Source organism: Pseudophryne corroboree, chromosome 4, assembly GCF_028390025.1.
Source record: "Pseudophryne corroboree isolate aPseCor3 chromosome 4, aPseCor3.hap2, whole genome shotgun sequence".
NCBI lineage: Eukaryota > Metazoa > Chordata > Amphibia > Anura > Myobatrachidae > Pseudophryne > Pseudophryne corroboree.
Window position 1 is genome coordinate 805,580,864 of NC_086447.1, and position 24,642 is coordinate 805,605,505.

Genomic DNA, 24,642 nt, shown 5'->3' on the forward strand with positions numbered 1-24,642 from the left:
GTAACAGTGAGCAATTAGAAAAAAAATAGGGAATGTATTTCAACAAAGAACATATAAACACATTTAGAAGTGCTATGAAATTAGGAATTTGCTTTGCTGTGTAGTGAAAATAAGACTCAAGGACAGTATTTTTTGAAAACATGATAAATACAATCAACATATTTTATTCCTGAAAATAACAGGATATTTCAGTTATCCAAAAATTGTGGGGAAAAAACACAGTTTAACACTGTAAACAATTTGTAATAAATAATAAAATAGTGCTTGCTGGCAATTATAAACTGAGATTCTCACAGAGAAACTATATTAATAATCTAAAGAACATGTCTCGTTTGATGACATAAGAGTGGTGACAGATCACGTTGGTGCACTGTCATTCGAACATGCTCGTACTCTCATTTTTCTCCTAGCCAAAGCTTCCTGTTTTTTCCGCTCAATCTCTTCCATTGAACATCTCTTATTTCTGTCGTCTGAGACAAATACTGGAATAAAAAAAACAGATAAAATAAAAAAACATTTGTAAAATATACTGCTTAAATTTACCTGTCATGCCCAGCATAAAAATCTACTTGTAACGTAAGAACCACATTAAATAAAACAATTGTAACTGCAAAGACACATTCTGTATGTTGTTTGATTTATGTACTTTATACATGTTAAAGCACATGCTTTTATTTGTACTGTAACTTAATTTTATTAACGTAAATGAAGAGGGTATATATGGACAGAGAGTAGATACCGTACAAAGCTTTTGATGCCCATTAACAGAAAATGTCTCCCATGATTACAGAGCTGCACCATCAGAACACTCCTGTATCTCTAGCAGCACTTTCTAACCAATCATAGCTGGCTGTCAATGCTGGTGGCAACAGGATACAGCAAAATACAGCATGAACCTGGTTTTAGCGAACACTACACACAAGATGGCCAACTCGTCCTTAGGTTACAAAAGTTCTCTACATCCCGCACCTTATCTCTTAAGTTAGTCCACTCCACATTTTTCTCTCTTGTACTTCCATAACATTTATATCTCCAAAGATTGCTTATCCTTCCTGCCAACTGTAACTTATATAATGTGCGCAAACCTATTTCACTTGGTATGGGGGAACGGGGTGAACAATATCGAATGATGTTATGGATGACTTGTATTTCGTATATAATATTGTGTGTTTTCGCCAACGTGTGTAAATGTTGACTCAGTGACGCATATCTCAACGTTCTGGACATTTTCATGGTTTTCTTGCAATTTTGATTAGGAATATTTGTGATGCTAAAACTGCTCTTACTGAAGCAACTGCAAAATCAATCATTTAAAGTACAATGAAAAAACAAACGAATGGTAAGTGGGGCCATAGCAAGTAAATCTCCAGGAGTCAGATTCAATTAAGTGCAAAAAAATCTGTTACATAATCTGGCCAGCTAAGGTAGCAAATTTCTGGTTGCACCGCCAAAGCCTGCAAGCAAAAAAAAAAGCTACTGTGAATTAATGTTCATAGCAGGTGTCGGCGGCTACTACACTTAATTGAATGTGACCCAGCGTTCGAAGAATTTGTGTTTTTTCTGTGCGTCGTAAAAATGCTTAGTCCAAAATAGAGCAACACGTTAAATTTATAAAAATTTTAAGTAAACAAAACGCCGACCAAATCTTTCCATATGCTAACCGAGGCTTATGGGGCAGATTATAAATCACATGCATGTGTGTTTGAGTAGCACAAAAGATTTAGTGATGACCGTGAGGATGTCGAAGATGATGAATGTCCCGGAAGGCCTTGCACATCAATAACAAACAAAATTAAGGAAAATATAGAGAAAATTGTTTGCATTTTTTAAAAAAATCGACTTCACATCCCAATGATAGCAGAAACGGTAATCATCAACAAAGAAACTTTTTAGGCAAGTTTTGCATCGAGATCTTATGTTTGTGCTAAGATGGTGTGTGGATGCACAAGACGAGTACATAGAAGGAGGATGGAGATAAAATGCACTTAATATAATTAAATGTACACTATAGCACCAGTCTTGTTATGTAATAGCCACACCTCACATTACATTGACTTGTGATGCTCGGTTTTGATTTTTGGGTGGTTTCTGGGTTGAATCACACCTTTCCAACTTTATCTGTGCCTAGTTGGGCTACTGATCCTTTTATCCTTGTCACCTAGTAACATAGTAACTGAGGTTGAAAAAAAGACAATTGTCCATCGAGTTCAACCTATTTGTGGTCTCCTATGCATGATGATTTGACTAAAATTTCTGACTGATGCTGCTGTCAGCCTTTGCATTTTATCCCTATTTATAGTAACTATAATGCATGACTATGCACCATACCCCTGGATATCCTTATCCATTAGGAATTTATCTAACCCATTCTTAAAGGTGTTGCAGATTCCGCCATTACAACTCCCTCGGGCAGGGAATTCCAAACACGTATTGTCCTTACCGTGAAAAAGCCTTTACGCCGTATTGTGCGGAATCTCCTCTCCTCTAACCTGAGCGAGTGTCCACGAGTCCTCTGTGTTGATCTAACCAAAAACAGGTCCCGCGCAAGCTCTGTGTATTGTCCCCTTATATATTTGTAGATGTTGATCATATCCCCTCTTAGTCTCCGCTTTTCCAATGTAAACATGCCTAGTCTTTCAAGCCTTTCCTTGTATTCCATCGTCTCCATGCCCTTAATTAGTTTGGTCGCCCTCCTCTGTACCTTTTCAAGCTCCAGGATATCCTTTTTGTAGTACGGTGCCCAGAATTGTACACAGTATTCAAGGTGTGGCCTCACTAGTGATTTATATAACGGGAGTATAATACTCTCGTCCCTAGCATCAATACCCCGTTTTATGCATGCTAATATCTTATTAGCCTTCTTTGCTGCAGTCCTACTTTGGGTACTACTGCTTAGCTTGCTATCTATGAGGACACCTAAGTCCTTTTCCAGTACAGAATCCCCTAATTTTACCCCATTAAGTAGGTAGGTGTAATTTTTGTTCTTGTTACCACAGTGCATTACCTTACACTTGTCTGTGTTGAAGCGCATTCTCCATTTTGCTGCCCATGCTTCTAATTTAACTAAGTCATTCTGAAGAGACTCGGCATCCTCCTCTGTATTTATAGCCTTACACAATTTGGTATCATCTGCAAAAATTGACACCATGCTCTCTAGACCTTCTGTTAGGTCGTTAATTAAAATATTGAACAATAGCGGTCCTAATACTGAGCCTTGCGGCACACCACTTAGCACTTCAGTCCAAGTTGAAAAAGATCCATTAACCACAACGCGCTGCTCCGTTATCTGACCAGTTTTTGACCCAAGTGCATATTGTGCTTCCTAGCCCTGATTCTTGTAGCTTGTAGATAAGTCTCATGTGTGGTACAGTATCGAACGCTTTGGCAAAGTCTAAAAAGATTACATCCACGTCTTTACCCTGATCTAGGTTTGCGCTTACTATTTCATAAAAGCCAAGTAAGTTGGTTTGACAGGATCTGTCCTTCATAAACCCATGTTGATTCCTTTTAATGACCTTATTGACTTCAAGGAACTTCTGAATACTATCTCTTAGAATACCTTCCAATACTTTCCCCACTATAGATGTAAGACTAACTGGTCTATAATTACCTGGTTCAGCTTTACTTCCCTTTTTGAATATAGGCACTACTTCCGCTATACGCCAGTCTTTGGGAACCATACCTGATATAACTGAATCCTTAAAGATCAAAGATAGCGGTTTTGCCAGTTCAGAGTGAAGCTCCATTAGAACCCTTGGGTGAATACCATCGGGCCCTGGTGATTTATTAATCTTTAAATGTTTTAATCGGTCACAGACTACTTCCTCGCTTAAATAAGTACCTATTAGTGGGATATTATCATTATTGAGATTGTGTGTCAGTCCCTGAAATGGGTCCTCTCTAGTGAATACTGTTGAAAAAATAAGATTTTACTTACCGATAAATCTATTTCTCGTAGTCCGTAGTGGATGCTGGGGACTCCGTCAGGACCATGGGGATTAGCGGCTCCGCAGGAGACAGGGCACAAAAGTAAAAGCTTTAGGATCAGGTGGTGTGCACTGGCTCCTCCCCCTATGACCCTCCTCCAAGCCTCAGTTAGGATACTGTGCCCGGACGAGCGTACACAATAAGGAAGGATTTTGAATCCCGGGTAAGACTCATACCAGCCACACCAATCACACTGTACAACCTGTGATCTGAACCCAGTTAACAGCATGATAACAGCGGAGCCTCTGAAAAGATGGCTCACAACAATAATAACCCGATTTTTGTACCAATAACTATGTACAAGTATTGCAGACAATCCGCACTTGGGATGGGCGCCCAGCATCCACTACGGACTACGAGAAATAGATTTATCGGTAAGTAAAATCTTATTTTCTCTAACGTCCTAGTGGATGCTGGGGACTCCGTCAGGACCATGGGGATTATACCAAAGCTCCCAAACGGGCGGGAGAGTGCGGATGACTCTGCAGCACCGAATGAGAGAACTCCAGGTCCTCTTTAGCCAGGGTATCAAATTTGTAGAATTTTACAAACGTGTTCTCCCCCCGACCACGTAGCTGCTCGGCAGAGTTGTAATGCCGAGACCCCTCGGGCAGCCGCCCAGGATGAGCCCACCTTCCTTGTGGAATGGGCATTTACATATTTTGGCTGTGGCAGGCCTGCCACAGAAAGTGCAAGCTGAATTGTACTACACATCCAACTAGCAATCGTCTGCTTAGAAGCAAGAGCACCCAGTTTGTTGGGTGCATACAGGATAACAGCAAGTCAGTTTTCCTGACTCCAGCCGTCCTGGAAACCGATATTTTCAGGGCCCTGACAACATCTAGCAACTTGGAGTCCTCCAAGTCCCTAGTAGCCGCAGGTACCACAATAAGCTGGTTCAGGTGAAACGCTGACACCACCTTAGGGAGAAACTGGGGACGAGTCCGCAGCTCTGCCCTGTCCGAATGGACAATCAGATATGGGCTTTTGTGAGACAAAGCCGCCAATTCTGATACTCGCCTGGCCGAGGCCAGGGCCAACATCATGGTCACTTTCCATGTGAGATATTTCAAATGATTTGAGCGGTTTAAACCAATGTGATTTGAGGAATCCCAGCACTACGTTGAGATCCCACAGTGCCACTGGAGGCACAAAAGGGGGTTGTATATGCAGTACTCCCTTGACAAACTTCTGGACTTCAGGAACTGAAGCCAATTCTTTTTGGAAGAAAATCGACAGGGCCGAAATTTGAACCTTAATGGACCCCAATCTGAGGCCCATAGACACTCCTGTTTGCAGGAAATGCAGGAATCGACCGAGTTGAAATTTCTTCGTGGAGCCTTCCTGGCCTCACACCACGCAACATATTTTCGCCACATGTGGTGATAATGTTGTGCGGTCACGTCCTTCCTGGCTTTGACCAGGGTAGGAATGACCTCTTCCGGAATGCCTTTTTCCCTTAGGATCCGGCGTTCAACCGCCATGCCGTCAAACGCAGCCGCGGTAAGTCTTGGAACAGACATGGTACGTGCTGAAGCAAGTCCCTTCTTAGCGGCAGCGGTCATGAGTCCTCTGTGAGTATCTCTTGAAGTTCCGGGTACCAAGTCCTTCTTGGCCAATCCGGAGCCACGAGTATAGTTCTTACTCCTCTACGTCTTATAATTCTCAATACCTTGGGTATGAGAAGCAGAGGAGGAAACACATACACCGACTGGTACGCCCACGGTGTTACCAGAACGTCCACAGCTATTGCCTGAAAGTCTCTTGACCTGGCGCAATACCTGTCCAGTTTTTTGTTCAGGCGGGACGCCATCATGTACACCTTTGGTCTTTCCCAACGGTTCACAATCATGTGGAAAACTTCCCGATGAAGTCCCCACTCTCCCGGGTGGAGGTCGTGCCTGCTGAGGAAGTCTGCTTCCCAGTTGTCCACTCCCGGAATGAACACTGCTGACAGTGCTATCACATGATTTTCCGCCCAGCGAAAAATCCTTGCAGTTTTTGCCATTGCCCTCCTGCTTCTTGTGCCGCCCTGTCTGTTTACGTGGGCGACTGCCGTGATGTTGTCCCACTGGATCAATACCGGCTGACCTTGAAGCAGAGGTCTTGCTAAGCTTAGAGCATTATAAATTGCCCTTAGCTCCAGTATATTTATGTGGAGAAAAGTCTCCAGACTTGATCACACTCCCTGGAAATTTTTTCCCTGTGTGACTGCTCCCCAGCCTCTCAGGCTGGCCTCCGTGGTCACCAGCATCCAATCCTGAATGCCGAATCTGCGGCCCTCTAGAAGATGAGCACTCTGTAACTACCACAGGAGAGACACCCTTGTCCTTGGAGATAGGGTTATCCGCTGATGCATCTGAAGATGCGATCCGGACCATTTGTCCAGCAGATCCCACTGAAAAGTTCTTGCGTGGAATCTGCCGAATGGAATCGCTTCGTAATAAGCCACCATTTTTCCCAGGACTCTTGTGCAAAGATGCACTGACACTTTTCCTGGTTTTAGGAGGTTCCTGACTAGCTCGGATAACTCCCTGGCTTTCTCCTCCGGGAGAAACACCTTTTTCTGGACTGTGTCCAGAATCATCCCTAGGAACAGCAGACGTGTCGTCGGAAACAACTGCGGCTTTGGAATATTTAGAATCCACCCGTGCTGTCGTAGAACTACTTGAGATAGTGCTACTCCGACCTCCAACTGTTCTCTGGACCTTGCTCTTATCAGGAGGTCGTCCATTTTCTTCGAAGAAGAATCATCATTTCGGGCATTACCTTGGTAAAGACCCGGAGTGCCGTGGACAATCCAAACGGCAGCGTCTGAAAGTGATAGTGACAGCTCTGTACCACGAACCTGAGATACCCTTGGTGAGAAGGGCAAATTGGGACATGGAGGTAAGCATCCCTGATGTCCCGGGACACCATATAGTCCCCTTCTTCCTGGTTCGCTATCACTGCTCTGAGTGACTCCATCTTGATTTGAACCTTTGTAAGTGTTCAAATATTTCAGATTTAGAATAGGTCTCACCGAGCCTTCTGGTTTCAGTACCACAATATAGTGTGGAATAATACCCCTTTCCTTGTTGTAGGAGGGGTACTTTGATTATCACCTGCTGGGAATACAGCTTGTGAATTGTTTCCAATACTGCCTCCCTGTCGGAGGGAGACGTTGGTAAAGCAGACTTCAGAAACCTGCGAGGGGAAACGTCTCGACTTTCCAATCTGTACCCCTGGGATACTACTTGTAGGATCCAGGGGTCCTGTACGGCTCCAGCGTCATGCTGAGAACTTGGCAGAAGCGGTGGAAGGCTTCTGTTCCTGGGAATGGGCTGCCTGCTGCAGTCTTCTTCCCTTTCCTCTATCCCTGGGCAGATATGCTTATGGGGACGAAAGGACTGAGGCTGAAAAGACGGTGTCTTTTTTTGCATAGATGTGACTTAGGGTAAAAACGGTGGATTTCCCAGCAGTTGCCGTGGCCACCAGGTCCGATGGACCGACCCCAAATAACTCCTCCCCTTTATACGGCAATACATCTTTGTGCCGTTTGGAATCTGCATCACCTGACCACTGTCGTGTCCATAAACATCTTTTGGCAGATATGGACATCGCACTTACTCTTGATGCCAGAGTGCAAATATCCCTCTGTGCATCTCGCATATATAGAAATGCATTCTTTAAATGCTCTATAGTAAATAAAATACTGTCCCTGTCAAGGGTATCAATATTTTCAGTCAGGGAATCCGACCAAGCCACCCCCGCGCTGCACATCCAGGCTGAGGCGATCGCTGGTCGCAGTATAACACCAGTATGTGTGTATATACTTTTTAGGATATTTTCCAGCCTCCTATCAGCTGGCTCCTTGAGGGCGGCCGTATCTGGAGACGGTACCGCCACTTGTTTTGATAAGCGTGTGAGCGCCTTATCCACCCTAAGGGGTGTTTCCCAACGCGCCCTAACTTCTGGCGGGAAAGGGTATACCGCCAATAATTTTCTATCGGGGGAACCCCGCGCCTCATCACACACTTCATTTAATTTATCTGATTCAGGAAAAACTATAGGTAGTTTTTCCACACCCCACATAATACCCTTTTTTGTGGTACTTGTAGTATCAGAAATATGTAACACCTCCTTCATTGCCCTTAACAAGTAACGTGTGGCCCTAAAAGAAAATACGTTTGTTTCTTCACCGTCGACACTGGAGTCAGTGTCCGTGTCTGTGTCGACCGACTGAGGTAAAATGGGCATTATAACGTCCCGGACGGTGTTTTAGACGCCTGGACAGATACTAATATGTTTGCCGGCCGTCTCATGTCGTCAACCGACTTGCAGCGTGTTGACATTATCACGTAATTCCTTAAATAAGCCATCTATTCCGGTGTCGACTCCCTAGAGAGTGACATCACCATTACAGGCAATTTGCTCCGCCTCCCAACATCGTCCTCATACATGTCGACACACACGTACCGACACACAGCACACACACAGGGAATGCTCTGATAGAGGACAGGACCCACTAGCCCTTTGGGGAGACAGAGGGAGAGTTTGCCAGCACACACCAAAAACGCTATAATTATACAGGGACAACCTTTATATAAGTGCTTTTCCCTTATAGCATTTTAATATATGTAGTCATATCGCCAAATCAGTGCCCCCCCTCTCTGTTTTAACCCTGTTTCTGTAGTGCAGTGCAGGGGAAAGCCTGGGAGCCTTCCCACCAGCATTTCTGTGAGGGAAAATGGCGCTGTGTGCTGAGGAGAATAGGCCCCGCCCCCTTTTCGGCGGGCTTCTTCTCCCGTTTTTCTGAGACCTGGCAGGGGTTAAATACATCCATATAGCCCCCAGGGGCTATATGTGATGTATTTTTAGCCATAAAAAGGTATTATACATTGCTGCCCAGGGCGCCCCCCCCAGCGCCCTGCACCCTCCGTGACCGCTGTGTGAAGTGTGCTGACAACAATGGCGCACAGCTGCAGTGCTGTGCGCTACCTCAGGAAGACTGAAAAGTCTTCTGCCGCCTGCTTCTGGACCTCTTCCATCTTCGGCATCTGCAAGGGGGGTCGGCGGCGCGGCTCCGGGACGAACCCCAGGGTGAGACCTGTGTTCCGACTCCCTCTGGAGCTAATGGTGTCCAGTAGCCTAAGAAGCCAATCCATCCTGCACGCAGGTGAGTTCACTTCTCTCCCCTAAGTCCCTCGATGCAGTGAGCCTGTTGCCAGCAGGACTCACTGAAAATAAAAAACCTAAAAACTTTTTCTAAGCAGCTCTTTAGGAGAGCCACCTAGATTGCACCCTGCTCGGACGGGCACAAAAACCTAACTGAGGCTTGGAGGAGGGTCATAGGGGGAGGAGCCAGTGCACACCACCTGATCCTAAAGCTTTTACTTTTGTGCCCTGTCTCCTGCGGAGCCGCTAATCCCCATGGTCCTGACGGAGTCCCCAGCATCCACTAGGACGTTAGAGAAAAACTCATTTAGTGTGTCCGCTATGTCATTATCATTTTTGCTTAAGACTCCCAACTTGTCTTTTAAAGGGCCTATACTCTCCTTCTTTAATCTCTTGCTATTAATGTATTTAAATAATTTTTTGGGATTCGCTTTGCTTTCCTTTGCTACTAGTTTTTCAGTTTCTACTTTAGCCGCTCTTATTTCCTTTTTGCAAATTTTGTTACATTCCTTATAGTGCTGAAATGACTCTGCTTCCCCGTCAGATTTGTATTTTTTAAATGCTCGCCTTTTCTTGCCCATAACTTCCTTAATCTTTTTGTTAAGCCACATCGGTTTATGATTTTTATTCCTTTTTTTGCTACTCATAGGAATAAATTTGAGTGTATTTTTAGCTAGCAGGAATTTTAGTACAGGTTGAGTATCCCATATCCAAATATTCCGAAATACGGAATATTCCGAAATACTGACTTTTTTGAGTGAGACTGAGATAGTGAAACCTTTGTTTTCTGATGGCTCAATGTACACAAACTTTGTTTAATACACAAAGTTATTAAAAATATTGTATTAAATGACCTTCAGGCTGTGTGTATAAGGTGTATATGAAACATAAATGAATTGTGTGAATGTACACAAACTTTGTGTAATGCACAAAGTTACAAAAAATATTGGCTAAAATTACCTTCCTGCTGTCTGTATAAGGTGTATATGTAACATAAATGCATTCTGTGCTTAGACTTGGGTCCTATCACCATGATATCTCATTATGGTATGCAATTATTCCAAAATACGGAAAAATCCCATATCCAAAATACCTCTGGTCCCAAGCATTTTGGATAAGGGATACTCAACCTGTACCTCCCTTTTCTCTGTAGTATTTTTTCCTAAAAACAAACCTTCCCATTCAATATCCCTGAAAAATACACTCATCTTTTCAAAATTTGCTTTGCTAAAGTTTAGAGTCCTAGTTGAGCCAGTATAGGGCTGTTTATGGAAACTGATATTGAATGTGACCATATTGTGGTCGCGGTTTCCTATGGGTTCCCCTACTATAATACCTGATACCAAATCCCCATTGTTTGTTAATACCAGGTCTAAGATTGCATTGTACCTAGTTGGTTCCTCAATTAGTTGGACTAAGTAGTTATCATTAAGTGTGTTTAAAAACATATTGCCCCTAGCAGTATCACATGAATCGTTTTTCCAGTTTATCTCTGGATAGTTAAAATCTCCCATCACTACTATGTCTCCTACTCCTGCTGCTCTTTCAATTTGCTTTAGTTACAATTCCTCATCAGATGCGTTGATACCAGGCGGCCTATAGCATACACCCAATACTAACTTTTTTATTCCTTTTTCCCTGCATGCAATTTCTACCCACAATGTCTCGACAGTGTCTACAGTCCCCTCCTGAATATCTTCCCGTATATCAGGTTTTAAAAACGGCTTTACGTAAAGACACACCCCTCCACCCTTTTTATTTAGTCTGTCTCTCCTAAACAGTGTATAGCCCTCTAGATTGACTGTCCAATCATGAGATTCATCCCACCAAGTTTCAGTAATGCCTATAATATCATACTGTTTGCTTGCTGCAAGTATTTCTAGTTCACCCTTTTTACCAGTAATGCTTCTGGCGTTTACATACATACAACTAAGATAAGTATTTTCCCTTGCGTTAGGGACATCTTTCACCTTATGTAGCAATGATGACCTGTAATCGTCATTGGTTAGTGCTTTGGTAAAATCCCTTTTAGTACCCATGTTAGTAACCTTACCGCCTGCTCTTACCCTCCCCCCAACTTCTCCCCCATTTCGTTTACTACCGCCATCCCCTCATGGAAGTGCATGTTCTATCTTCATATTTATAGCTTATTTGCTGGTAATTGGTGATTGCTATCAGTGAACCTAGCTGCACCCTTACAAGAAGTGCAGCTGACATTCTAATTATGCAACTTGCGGCCTTGAACATCAAAGGAATTCTTTTGCAGCTAAGAGATTGCACAGGATAATCTGCGATGTAGCTCTACCGTAAATTTAAACAATGTGCCCAAGGAGATTGTGGAGAATCAATTGCCCCCATAAAATGAGTATTGTGGGAAAGTTGCATCAGTTTAACTAGTGTTCACTCTAGGATTTTTTTAGGGCAGGGTGCTGAGCATTGAAGAGGGCACATTTGTATTTTGAAGGGCACATTTTTGATGTGACGCTTTGCGCACGAAGCATAGAGCATATGTTTATAGTTTTTGTACATACATTTTGCCCGTAGTTAACCATATACCCATGCATACATATAAGACACCTAACATCTGTACAGAGAAACATACTGTATATGTCCAGTCTTCTTGAAAGATCGGCTGTAGCATATACATAAGTAGATAATTATAAATGTCTTTTCCAGTGCTGAAGTAGTTATAATCCGTATGTGTTATAAAACAGAAAAGTTAAACAATGGGTTAAAATATATAGGGGAAAAATAAGTCTGTTCTACTAGGGAAATACTGTAAGCAGTACATGCTCACTGCTTACCCTGTTCTTTCCCTCTTTATCAGAGTGCTGTGTTATTTACAGTGCCTCCTCTGCCATCCAGTTGACTAAGGATAGAAATTGTGTTCCAATTTCAGAGGTGGGCAAGGAGTAGACAACAACATTGTAACATGCACTCTGACTGCTGCATTCTGTATACAAGGGGGCGATTTATGGTCCTGCAGGGTGCACTGAAAAAGGGCAGGGTGCTTTTTCACATTTCAAAAATGGGCAGGGTGCAGCACCCTGTTGAAACAGCCTAGAAGGAACAGTAGTTTAACTTTCAACACATACTGTATTCCATTTAATTTTAGCGTAGCTTAGAATCTTTTCACACTTACCTTTTGAAGAGTGCAGGGTAGACTCTGAAATGTGCCTTTTTAATGAAGGTTGCTGACTGGAGTGTATGCTTGACTGCATAAAGCTGCTTCTTTTATTCTTACTTTCACCGACGTCCTGCGAGTGAAAACTGCTTTCATTTGCAGCGGCAGGATGTTTCGTGTGAACAGATGTGGCCTGGGAAGGTTTCATTCTTGTAAAAGAATACTTTGAGGGTGCACATGAACTTGCTGCATTGGATGTAACAGTCTGTGGCTTCAGAAGATTCTGTGAGTGAGACTCATTGAGCATTGGCTTTTTACACTCCACTCCAGAAGGCACAGATTTAGACCTCAGAAAACCTTTGTTTTGATAAGAGTTTGAGCAATTTCCACTGACCGTGGCAGGGGAGGCCCCTTTATTATTTGTCTTATTACACTGTTCTACGTGGCCATTGAATTTATGAGCATGGCTTTCATTTTTATTTTGTCGACTTGCAATGTCAATATTTGATCTCGTGTTTGCAATCGCTTTGCAACTGGAGCTTGGCAACAAAGCATTTTCCTTTTGACAATTACTTTCATTAGTTATCAGAACCTGCGTTAACCTTTCAACGTCATCACAAACTTGGTACAATAGATCATCATCGTCTTCTTTCTCTTCCCAAAGACTATCAGATTCACAAAACATGTCCAGAACGTCATCGGAAAACTTAGGATCATCCCATTCGTCCATCAGGACAGTGTCCTTGGTTATACATGAGGAATGTGTTTGTGGCACAGCCTGGGTACACTCTTTAACAGGTAGGTCCTTTCCTTCACGAAACGTTGAGGATTTAAATGAAAAGTTCTTAGTCACATTAGAGGTTTTAGAAAGTTCACAAATATTGGAAGGATTTCCATCACGTACTAGGTTACTGTTACTATTTATTGTCATCTGTAGTCCCGAGTGTATTTCCGGTTTCAACATCATCTGAGGTCCTGTACCAGAAGCTGCCCTCTTAATATTCTTGTAATTTGCATTATTTTCCGTTTTCTTGACATTTGGCAACTCTGGGCTATGTAAGTTACTGTTTTTTCCATTACACTCGTTTAATTTTGGTGGCACAAACTTAAAACTATTCAACTTATTAGAGGTAGAAGTGGTTATGGACTTAACAATAACTTTCCCTCTAACATTATCCACCTTTGTTTGGCCCGATTTATCCATAGACATGCTGTTTTTAGGGGTAGCTATCAAATCAGGATTTTGAGTAATCTGCATAATAAAGGAATCATCATCAAGAAGATCAGTCCCCCAGTCATCCTCAAAGTCATCTTGGCTGCTTGATACGGACTGGACCACATCAGACGACTGCACAGCATCTTTTGGTTTAACAATATTTAGCATAGAATATTTGTTTACACCTTCAGATGCATCTGCGTTTAACGTTGTGCTAAAACTACACTGATTTGAATTTGTAACCTTTTTACAAGATTGTTGGTGATTAAAGTGCAAAATCTCTCTCTCAATACAGCTTGTTGCATCTACGTGAACTTCATGTAAGCTCCTGGTGCTAACATCTGATAAACCTTGGCTTAACCGTCCGCTGCATTTCTGCGTAGAAGAATCAAAAAGGTCATTTAAAGCTTTTTCGGCATCCTGATCCACGGACCTCTGACTGCTGATCTGGGGCAGGACATCTACATTTGAACTCTGACTAACAGATTTCAGGTCAAGTAATAAATCATCTTCTTCCGGGATGTCTTCTAGCAAAGAATCGTCATGACTGTTCTTAACAGTACCCATAGTATTTGCTGAATCGATCAACACATCAACATGTTGGTCTTTATGCTCTATCAAGTTCCTGTCTAGCTGTTTTGCCAACTTCATAAGTTCGTCTTCCGTAGGTAGAATGCTAGACCTGCAGTAGTAACATAAAAAAGTGACAATTTAGATAACAAGGGTGGAATTCAAATGTTTGAAAAGTCGGTTGGGTGTCTGTTTTTTCCTGTCTATTAGATAGGAAAAAACAGACTCCCAACTGACTTTTCAAACATTTAAATCTCCCCCCAAGCAGTAAATGCATTTTGCCATGTGTTGACAAAGTTCCATGAACTATAGCAGTGTCAGGCAAACTGAAACCAGCAGTAAGGGTGGCCTCCTACCATTCTTCATGCTTACACTCAGTACTAAGCTATAATAATACATTTCATCAAAGAGATACATGAATGGAATAACATCAGTAGGTATTTAAAAAAAAAAAAAGTGTTTCAAGTTATAGGTTTCAAATTGGATAATAAAACATTGAGTGGCTAGGGGCGGCAGGTGAAGGAGCAGAGGTCTGCCTTTTGCCAGTCACCGACCTACAGGTATACTGTTCGTGCAATGCTACTTCAGAGGTTTAACCTGTATAAAGTTACGTTAGTTAATAGATTAATGCATAGAAATAAAAAAAAAAAAAAAAAAAAAAAAAAAACAAGTATTGTATTTGATCAATTGAAAAATGTACCTATTCTTTTTCGTTCTGGTCCGGGAAACTACTGGTGTACATGGGATAGCATCATCTCCAATCCAAACGCCGAGGTAAGCTGCGTCAGAGTTCACCGGCTTCTCATCCTAGAATAGGTACACGTAATATAACCAGCGTCAGGCCACTTCTCTGTCTCTACATCAAAATACTTCATTTTTCTTCAAAAACAGTATTCTTTATTTCATGTTGAATCACTTTTTATCTTATAAAACAGGAAAGCGATATGCCCATGCTCTGTTTTATTGTACATAGTACCAGCTGCGTGACAGTATTAATGCCATAAAGGTATACAAAACAGAATGACTAACTGCAAATATACTGCAAATCTATGTGAATGTAGTAAATAAAATCACAGGGATTTTGTTCATATTTTGCTAAAAACACTTAACTTTGCAGACCATTATCAAGGGACCCCAATATTCAGCAAGAGGGGGGATCCCTTGATGATGCATAACTCGCAGCGGGATTTGTGTGTGGCAGAACCGCACCCGACCGAAAAGGGGGCGTACCTTGGCAAAAGGAAGATCGATCGAGAGCCACGCTCCCTGTTTTCCGTCACTGTGGGGGCAAGGCCAGCGCTCTGTGAGCTGCTGGCATGCCCCCAGTCTCTCTTGTCTCTGAATAGACGCTGTGCGCATGCGTGCAGTGTCTATTCACCACTGCCCTACAGCAGAGCAACGAGTGACAGGAGCCTCCCAACTGCCCCCCACCCCGGGACACTGCGGCCCACGGGTGGGACAGTTTCAAAAGAAGGGACTGTCCCGCGAAAATCGGGACAGTGGGGAGGTATGATGATGGGCTGCAAGCTTAAATATTTTGATCAAAATATGAACAAATCCCCAGGATTTTATTTGCTACATACACACAGATTTGCAGTATATTATTGTTAGCGTCAATAGCAAAAGTCTTTCTACTTTTTATCTTGTTACTACAAAACCAAACTCAGGCTTCACAAAATAAGATATTGCTTGGGGTAAACATGGTGTGCAGCATCGGATCTTTTGTACACATAGCAAAGTCTGCCTCTTCATAACAAACATTTAAAAGAAACAGATCATGCACCCTGTATATATTTGATTATTAAACTGTATTTGCCTACATACCCTACCACTGTCAACAGTACTGCATAATGAAGGTGGAATTTCATCCTGCCTGTATTAAGTAATACTAAGATGCATTCAGGCTGTGTACACAGTCCCCATGTTCCTCTACAAGTTTTGGACCATTTCAAAGCAACCAAGCATCGAGATCTACCTACAGTACTTTCAAGATAAACCGGTTAATCCATAAAAGATAACCCAGCTTTTGTGATTATTATAATAAGCACATAAAATCAAGGCATTTATTCCTCAAAACTTACTTATAAAGAAGTTGGACTTATCTTATAACACAACAGAGACGCACAGTCCTTATCACTATTCACTGATATACTGTAACCATAAAGAAGAAATAATAGTACACAATTTACAGTATTAGTTTCCAATGGAAAAAGACATGTAGCATCTTCCCAAGACTAAGCACAGAAGTCTCCACTTCTCCTAATAGTGTACTTGTCATTTTTTTATGGCAAGTTCTTGTCGCTTTCAATGTTTGCATTGTTCCCCTCACTTTGTTAAACAGGTGGTATCCAAGTAATCGCACAATATACATGTATGTGGTCCTCTTCATCTAATCACTGGTCGGTACTGTGTGAAAAGGTTCAGATGGTTTCTAGAGTCCTCATATTTATCCTTCAATTGACTCAGTTTAGATCACTGAAATTAACTATATTTAAACACATTTGGCGATATTCACATGATATCACGCCCAATTTTCTTTCTAAAGTAATCCCCATTATCGCGCCCACAGTAATCAGGTTTAGCTGCGTAAAGAGTTGGGCGCCTCGCTATCCTGGGGGTAGCGAGCTGAAATTATGAGACCACGCCCATCAGCAGAAACAGAACAGGTGTTGAAGGGGATGGAAAGAATTGAATACTGCAATTATTAGATTATTTTTTTAAGCCGTACACCAGGGGTCTTTAACATGCAGTCTTCCAGCTGCTGTGGAACTATACATCCCAGCAAGCCCTGCCACAATTTTGCTATTAGAGCATACTGAAACGGTGGCAGGTACACTGGGATGCGTAGTTCCGCAGCAGTTGGAGGGCTGCATGTCGAATAGCCCAGTTCTACACGTTATATCCCCTTAAACAATTAAGCACAACACTCCTCATTATTTTTCCACTGAGAAGGAAGAACAAAAATAAATCCATTTACTTGGGTCATTTATTAGAAATGAAATATTGCATCTAGTAAGTTACCTTTGGAGCAATTCTATTAACAATATCTGAAATGTCAACTGAGCATTTGCTTGCAGCCTGTTTTTTCTTTCCATTATCTAAAGAATAAAAAAGCATCAAAAAACATTTTGAACAGATCCAGCTATGTGGGTATGTTAAGTAACACCCCACCAAAAAATCATAATCAAATTAAGTTACACTTCTCTCTAACATTGTTTCTCCCCGTGTATGACTTATTTACCTATTTGAAAAGACAGTGATCGCAAATATGCGCTACAGCGCACATTTTACCTGACAATGAGTACTGGGGACTCACTGCAGAATAGGTGGGTCCCCAGGCACGCACTCCGCTACAGCCAATCCCCTGGTTCTTAATTCTTTCTGGCCTGGTGCTGCGGCCAATGCCCTGGCTACTGGATCTCCCTGGCTGGCTACATGTGGAGGAGTATAATAAGTGGAGGTGGAGCCAGCCATTTGGGGCCTTTCCTGGATTCAGCAGCAGCAGCACCCAGTAAGGCGACAGCCCTGGCAGCACCCAGTGTACCACACGTGGAAGCTGGGAAGACTGTGCCTGGCACTCTGCACGTGGCTGCACTGACTCCCTGATTCAAGTAACTGTAAACAGGTAGCAGGTGGGGGCTTGGTTTGGTGCTGTGTCGGGTGGGAGTGCTGTTATTAATACAGTGACGGGGCTGCTAACAGTGTGGCTGGTGGGCAGTAGGGGGTACTGTACCAGCAGCCAATGCATATAGTGTGTGCCCGGGGGAGGGGGGCAAGATAGTCTGGCTGCTTTCACTACAAAAACAATGCAAACAGTGTGGCTGGTGGACAGGTGATGGGCTGGATGCTGCTACTACTACTATTTTAAGCTGCTAACTACATTTACCCCTTCCCTAAACCAAGCCCTGCCTGCCCCAAACCCCCTCCTTGCCCCCAGTTACTATCTACCCTTTCCCTCTCCCTTCCCCCTGTACTGCCTGAACCTTAACCCCCTCCTTGCCACAGCTGCCATCTACCCTTACCCACTACTCCCTATCCTAACTTCGTGCCCCCCAGCACTGTCCCAACTGCTGTTTGCACTTACCACCTCACTGCTCCCAAGCACTACCTGCAAGCCCCTTCCCTGAACTCCAGTACTGCCCCAACTGCTTTCTCTACTTAATCCCTCCCTACCCCCAGCAGTGCCTGCCCTTACTCCCCTCTACCCCTGGCTATATCTCAACAACTGCTTGCCCATAACCCCCTCTATACCAACTGCTACCTTCCCCCAGCACTGTCCAAACTGCTTCCTGTCCTTCTGTTGCACCTCAATTTTTTAAAGTGAGGGGTTCCTGGGACCCACAAATTTATTCGCTCAGCATGGTCACGGAAGATGGAAACCATCACTGAACCCAAGTGCTCAGTGGCAGCCTGGAAGTTCAGTTGAGTGACCAGGAATAGCTAAACTGTGTAACAACTACCTTATATCACTGCTAACATATTAGACACTGCAATCAATGTCACATTTCCCCAAGATAATGGACGGATTTGCATCCAAACACTAATAATCTGGAACAACCTGGATCTATTATTAGTGGAAATGTAGTTTTAGATTTAGGTTACAGGCAATCTACTAGTACTGGCAATGATGTATTGCAGGAAACTGCTGAAGGCTACTTGATTTAAACAACCCCCCCCCCCCAAAAAAAAAATAATAATCCTTTTTATTCTTACACTAAGGTGGGACTTCGAAATTAGCTGCAGGACTTATGCCTTTTAGCTCCAGGGTTAAATGCCCGGAGTTATCCAGTTAGATCCACAGTGAAGCATAAATTCTGGGTTATGTGCCTAGAGCTATGTAATTACCGCTCACAGTAAGCCCATGGTAAAATCTGAGGTGTGATCAGAAATCAACATTAAGTCGCTCTTGGGGTTTAACGTGGGCAGTAATTGAATAGCGCCGCGCAATTAATATCAGGATGTAAAAGTCTGTGGTAAGCCCCACAGCTAATTTAATTCCCCCTTATAACTGCAATGGGCCTCATTGAGGTATAAAGTAGTATCCCTAAAATTTGATACATCTCTTGCAACACCAGCAGGAACATGTAACCTAAATCTAATACTACCTGCTATGTGCACTAGTACAGTGGTTCTCAACCTTGGTCCTCAAGTACATGTTCATGTTTTCCAGGTCTCCTAACAGTTCATGTAACAGTTCATGTTTTCCAGGTCTCCTCATAGGATTGCAAGTGAAATTATTTGCTCCACCTGTGGGTCTTTTATAATGTGTCAGTGAGTAATGAATACACCTGATCAACTGCTAGGTGACCTGGAAAACATGAACTGTTGGGGGTACTTGAGGACAGAGGTTGAGAACCACTGCACTAGTACATGAACCAGGTACAAAAAGAGACGTTGGAAGTATCACAGTAACTGTACATAACATATGAAATATAATAATCATTATTACCTAATTTAAAGGGTGCTGGTGAATGGGGATCCCAAAATATTTCTTGCTGTTGTTCTGCATCATTGTATGGAGAATTAATGGCAGACATCCATGGTTTACATTTAGTTAATCTCTTTGGGGTCTTATTATCTGGACACAAGTCTGTAGAAGAAATAAAACATTCATTGTTTTTTTCTAAACTTGATACATCTTTTTGCAATGATTTGGTATAACCGACCTCACGGGGATGATAAAATGAAATGCGCTAAAGGGGGAATGCGGCACTGAGATGGTGTCTTAACCAATAAACAATTTATTAGGAAAAGAGAGGGGTATTATTTAAGTACTGTATGATTAAGCTTAGTTTAGGAATAATGGTACAGCCCATGAAACGACGGCTTGACGTTCAAGCTGTGTAACAGCTTACACCTTGATATAATTTTTTCACACTATATCAAGCTCCAACAATAGACATTCAGAAAGCACTATGCTGAAATACAAGAGAACTTATTGGTGTGTATGTTACAATGTTCGCATAATCATGTTTTAAAAGTGCAACAAACAGTTTCATTCAGTTGGGAGAATCCTTCCAGTTGTTTTCGAAGGTAAAACCTTATCATTGCCCAAAGCAAGCAAAGTTTTGTTAATTTAAGAACCAGTGTAGTGTTATCGCACTGGAAGCTGGTCGCTTTCTGAATCTCGCCCAGATTTACCAAACCTTGTAGAGTGATAAATTACACGGTGATAAAGTACCAACCAACCAGATCCTAACTGACATGCTACAGGCTGCGTTTGAAAAATAACAATTAGGAGCTGATTAATTGGTACTTTATCACCGTGCAATTTATCTTTCTCCAATGCCTGATATATCTGGGCCCCTGTCCCTATGGGGTAAATTTACCAAGTGGCAGCTTTTGAAAGGCACCGTTTCTCGGCGGGTATGACCCTGAAATTCAAAACTGTACTGATATTAAAATCAATATACGCCTTGTTTTGCTTCTAATATCAGTGACCTTCTAAATTTCAGGGGTTAAAGCCACAGCTCAGTACATTTAACCTTGTATACGTATCCATGTTCTGACAAATTCTCTCAAGTTCAACATAATATGACTGAAGAGATAAACAAAGCATAACGCGCTGTCAATACTGAAATTTACAAAATAAGCAAGATAAATGGTGTATTATGGGTACATATATGCAACTGTTCTTTTGTTTCACCTATTGCAAATAATGATAGCCCTTATGGACAAACAAGAGGTCTTACCTCGTATCATTCTGCAATTCAACAAAAATTACAAATCAAAGCTGTGTATTTTCATTCTGCAGGCAGTTAGCAGTGACCTGAAATCAAGGCAGCTTGTCTACAGCACCTGACGTTGCAATGTGTGTATGTGTAATAGATGTGGGGGGGGCGGGGGGCAGTACATCCACTATAGCCACTATGGGTACTGTATGTTGACCGCACAATGCTGGTGAAGAGATCCCAACATAGGTGTTATGTAACTTACACATTTTACCATGCATATATATATTTCATGTAATGCCATTGGGCACGTTGTGCCATACTGAAAATGGTAGATCACCAGCATGTATAAAGTTATAATACCAACAGGGAACCCGCACCAGCATTGTGAGATAGACATACGGGCGAGTATACGTGATCTACCATTTTCAGTATGGCGCAACGTGCCCAATGGCATCACATGAAAATTTGTGAAGTCGGCACTACCGTAAATGGCCAATACGTGTGCAGCTGCCGGCACATTGTGTATAATCCCCCCCTCCTAATAAAGTATCGATCTCCGTAACTAGCCATATCTAGCTATCTTTAGGTGCACTTTAACTCCAATGTGTATGTATGCATGGTTCAAGTTCAGAACATGAGACCACCTGGATCATCATCGCTAAACTGCTCCAGAACGTCATCACACTTGTTCAGAACATTAACGAGTGTACCCTCGCCACGCTTCGGGCACGGTGTTCACTCCGCTCGCCACAGGTTACTATTCGCATTAGATGTCCACGTAGATAGTGAAATTGATAGGCCAGGGGTCCCATGTGCTGAACTTGAGCCTGTTTGTATACATTACATACATATACACACACAAATGTAGTGTCAGGTTCACTTTAATTGCAATGTGTGTGCATGTGTATATACACAGACAGATGTATATTCAGGATCATTGTCACTGTGCCCAGGCTGGGTGTGAGGTCACATTTACCCTCCTCTCTCTCGCCCCGGGGGGCTACAGATGATGAGGTCGGGCTTAGTAAGCGGGAAGCCCCGCACCGCTCGCTCCGGCGCAGCTTCCTACTGCTCTTGCTCCGGCTTGGGGTCTCCCTGCCAGAGGCCGGGGCCCCCTCCCTGGAGACTTTCCGTTCCCCGGTCTCCTCCTCCTCGGATGCCGTGCGGGAGCTATGTGCAGGCTGCCTCCTGCGGCTCATCATGGTCTCGGTGCTCCGGAGACGCAGCGCAGACAGTTAGGGGAGTGACGGCCGGGGATGGAAACAAGACCACGGCGTAACTACCACCACCACTACGGCGCCGCCATCTTCCCCAATGCAAAGCAAACAGGCGATTGGCGGTCAGTGTGATCGGAAGTGGACCTGATTGGACGGGAGGTCAGAGTGCTGGGCGTTACCTCACGTTCCGTACGCACAGCGGCTAATTCTTCGCTGGAGCATGCGCAGTACACAGACAGCACATAATCCTGCTGCTGCTCTGAGCTTGTTCTGTCTGATATATACATACTGTATGTACATAGCCATTATCAAGGGTGAACTGCAATGTGTGTGTAGTCTATATTATTTATTAACTTTTCCTTATTAAGGCTAAGATTTAGCAAGCCTCAGAGAGCGGGATAAACAGCACGGTGATAAAGTACCAACCAGCTTCTAGCTGTCATTTTTCAAACACAGCCTGTAGCATGGCAGTTAGGAGCTGATTGGCTGATACTTTATCACCGTGCTATTTATCACTCTCCAATGCTTGATAAATGGGGGCCTAAGTAGCCAACATATTCTGTTGAACTTTACACTTGGGTAATTGTGTGTATCTGGGATTAAATGGCTGGATTTGCATATTTTCAAACTTTTTAAGACAATTTTTATTTTCTCGCTGAAATGATGTTTTGCACAATATCTCCGCTGTAAGTATTTTATATATTTAATGGTTTTCAGCAGATTGACGATTGACTTGCAGAAAAGAATCAGCTGCAGTCTAGCGCAGACACACTTTGTGGGTGGTAATGAACATGTAGTAGTGATATCCTTACATAGTAAACCTATGGGAAGATTTATCAAAGCATGGAGAGAGATAAATTGCCAGCCAATCAGCTCCTAACTGTAATATTACAGGCTGTGTATGAAAAACGACAGGAGCTGATTGGTTGGCACTTTATCTCTTTCCAAGCTTTGATTAATCTCCCCCATAGTTCATGGAAATTAGCATTTATGGCTTAACCTACTTTCTCTGACGTCCTAAGTGGATGCTGGGGACTCCGTCAGGACCATGGGGTATAGCGGCTCCGCAGGAGACAGGGCACAAAAATAAAGCTTTAGGATCAGGTGGTGTGCACTGGCTCCTCCCCCTATGACCCTCCTCCAAGCCTCAGTTAGGTTTTTGTGCCCGTCCGAGCAGGGTGCAATCTAGGTGGCTCTCTTAAGGAGCTGCTTAGAAAAAGTTTTTAGGTTTTTTATGTTCAGTGAGTCCTGCTGGCAACAGGCTCACTGCATCGAGGGACTTAGGGGAGAGAAGTTCAACTCACCTGCGTGCAGGATGGATTGGCTTCTTAGGCTACTGGACACCATTAGCTCCAGAGGGAGTCGGAACACAGGTCTCACCCTGGGGTTCGTCCCGGAGCCGCGCCGCCGACCCTCCTTGCAGATGCTGAAGATTGAAGGTCCAGAAACCGGCGGCAGAAGGCTTTTCAGTCTTCATGAAGGTAGCGCACAGCACTGCAGCTGTGCGCCATTGTTGTCACACACTTCACACCATAGGTCACGGAGGGTGCAGGGCGCTGCTGGGGGCGCCCTGGGCAGCAATGTATAATACCTTTTATGGCTAAAAAATACATCACATATTGCCCTTGAGGCTATATGGATGTATTAAACCCATGCCAGATATCTCAAACTCCGGGAGAAAAGCCCGCCGGAATAGGGGGCGGGGCTTATTCTCCTCAGCACACAGCGCCATTTTCCTGCTCAGCTCCGCTGTGAGGAAGGCTCCCAGGACTCTCCCCTGCACTGCACTACAGAAACAGGGTAAAACAGAGAGGGGGGGCACTTTTTTGGGCGATATTTTATATATTTAAGCTGCTATAAGGATACAACACTTATATAAGGTTGTTCCCATATATATTATAGCGCTTGGGTGTGTGCTGGCAAACTCTCCCTCTGTCTCCCCAAAGGGCTAGTGGGGTCCTGTCTTCGATAAGAGCATTCCCTGTGTGTCTGCTGTGTGTCGGTACGTGTGTGTCGACATGTATGAGGACGATGTTGGTGTGGAGGCAGAGCAATTGCCGATAATGGTGATGTCACCCCCCAGGGAGTCGACACCGGAATGGATGGCTTTGTTTATGGAATTACGTGATAATGTCAGCACATTACAAAAATCAGTTGACGACATGAGACGGCCGGAAAACCAGTTGGTACCTGCCCAGGCGTCTCAGACACCGTCAGGGGCTGTAAAACGCCCTTTACCTCAGTCGGTCGACACAGACCCAGACACGGACACTGAATCTAGTGTCGACGGTGAAGAAACAAACGTATTTTCAAGTAGGGCCACACGTTATATGATCACGGCAATGAAGGAGGCTTTGCATATCTCTGATACTGCAAGTACCACAAAAAGGGGTATTATGTGGGGGGTAAAAAAACTACCTGTAGTTTTTCCTGAATCAGAGGAATTGAATGATGTATGTGATGAAGCGTGGGTTAACCCAGATAGAAAAGTGCTAATTTCAAAAAAAAATAATTGGCATTATACCCTTTCCCGCCAGAGGTTAGGGCGCGCTGGGAAACACCCCCTAGGGTGGATAAGGCGCTCACACGCTTATCAAAACAAGTGGCGTTACCGTCTCCTGATACGGCCGCCCTCAAGGATCCAGCTGATAGGAGGCTGGAAACTACCCTAAAAAGTATATACACACATACTGGTGT

The 24,642-nt window shown here is 43.3% G+C and overlaps 1 protein-coding gene across 3 annotated transcripts; it reads right to left on the bottom strand.

Moving 5' to 3' along the window:
* ETAA1 (ETAA1 activator of ATR kinase) lies at positions 1-22,170 on the bottom strand. 3 transcript variants are annotated; one of them, XM_063918411.1, is made up of 6 exons: positions 22,125-22,170; positions 19,504-19,644; positions 17,076-17,152; positions 14,755-14,861; positions 12,287-14,166; positions 1-482 (listed from the first exon to the last, which is right to left on the bottom strand). In XM_063918411.1, the coding sequence occupies exons 2-6, from the start codon at positions 19,589-19,591 to the stop codon at positions 358-360; spliced, it is 2,277 nt and encodes a 758-aa protein (XP_063774481.1). In that variant the 5' UTR covers positions 19,592-19,644; positions 22,125-22,170; the 3' UTR covers positions 1-357. The 3 variants fall into 3 exon arrangements, with proteins under 3 accessions (XP_063774481.1, XP_063774480.1, XP_063774479.1); XM_063918410.1 differs by lacking the exon at positions 22,125-22,170 and adding an exon at positions 20,747-21,050; XM_063918409.1 differs by lacking the exon at positions 22,125-22,170 and adding an exon at positions 21,705-22,107 and having other exon boundaries at positions 2-482.
* Positions 22,171-24,642: the final 2,472 nt, after the last annotated feature.

Coding starts and splice junctions, on each gene's coding strand:
- ETAA1 (XM_063918409.1), bottom strand. CDS start 21,930: ATGATGAGCCGCAGGAGGCAGCCTGCACATAGCTCCCGCACGGCATCC. Junction 14,167..14,754: donor ACCAGAACGAAAAAGAATAG/GTACATTTTTCA, acceptor TTACTACTGCAG/GTCTAGCATTCTACCTACGG. Junction 483..12,286: donor TACCCTGCACTCTTCAAAAG/GTAAGTGTGAAA, acceptor TTTTTATTCCAG/TATTTGTCTCAGACGACAGA.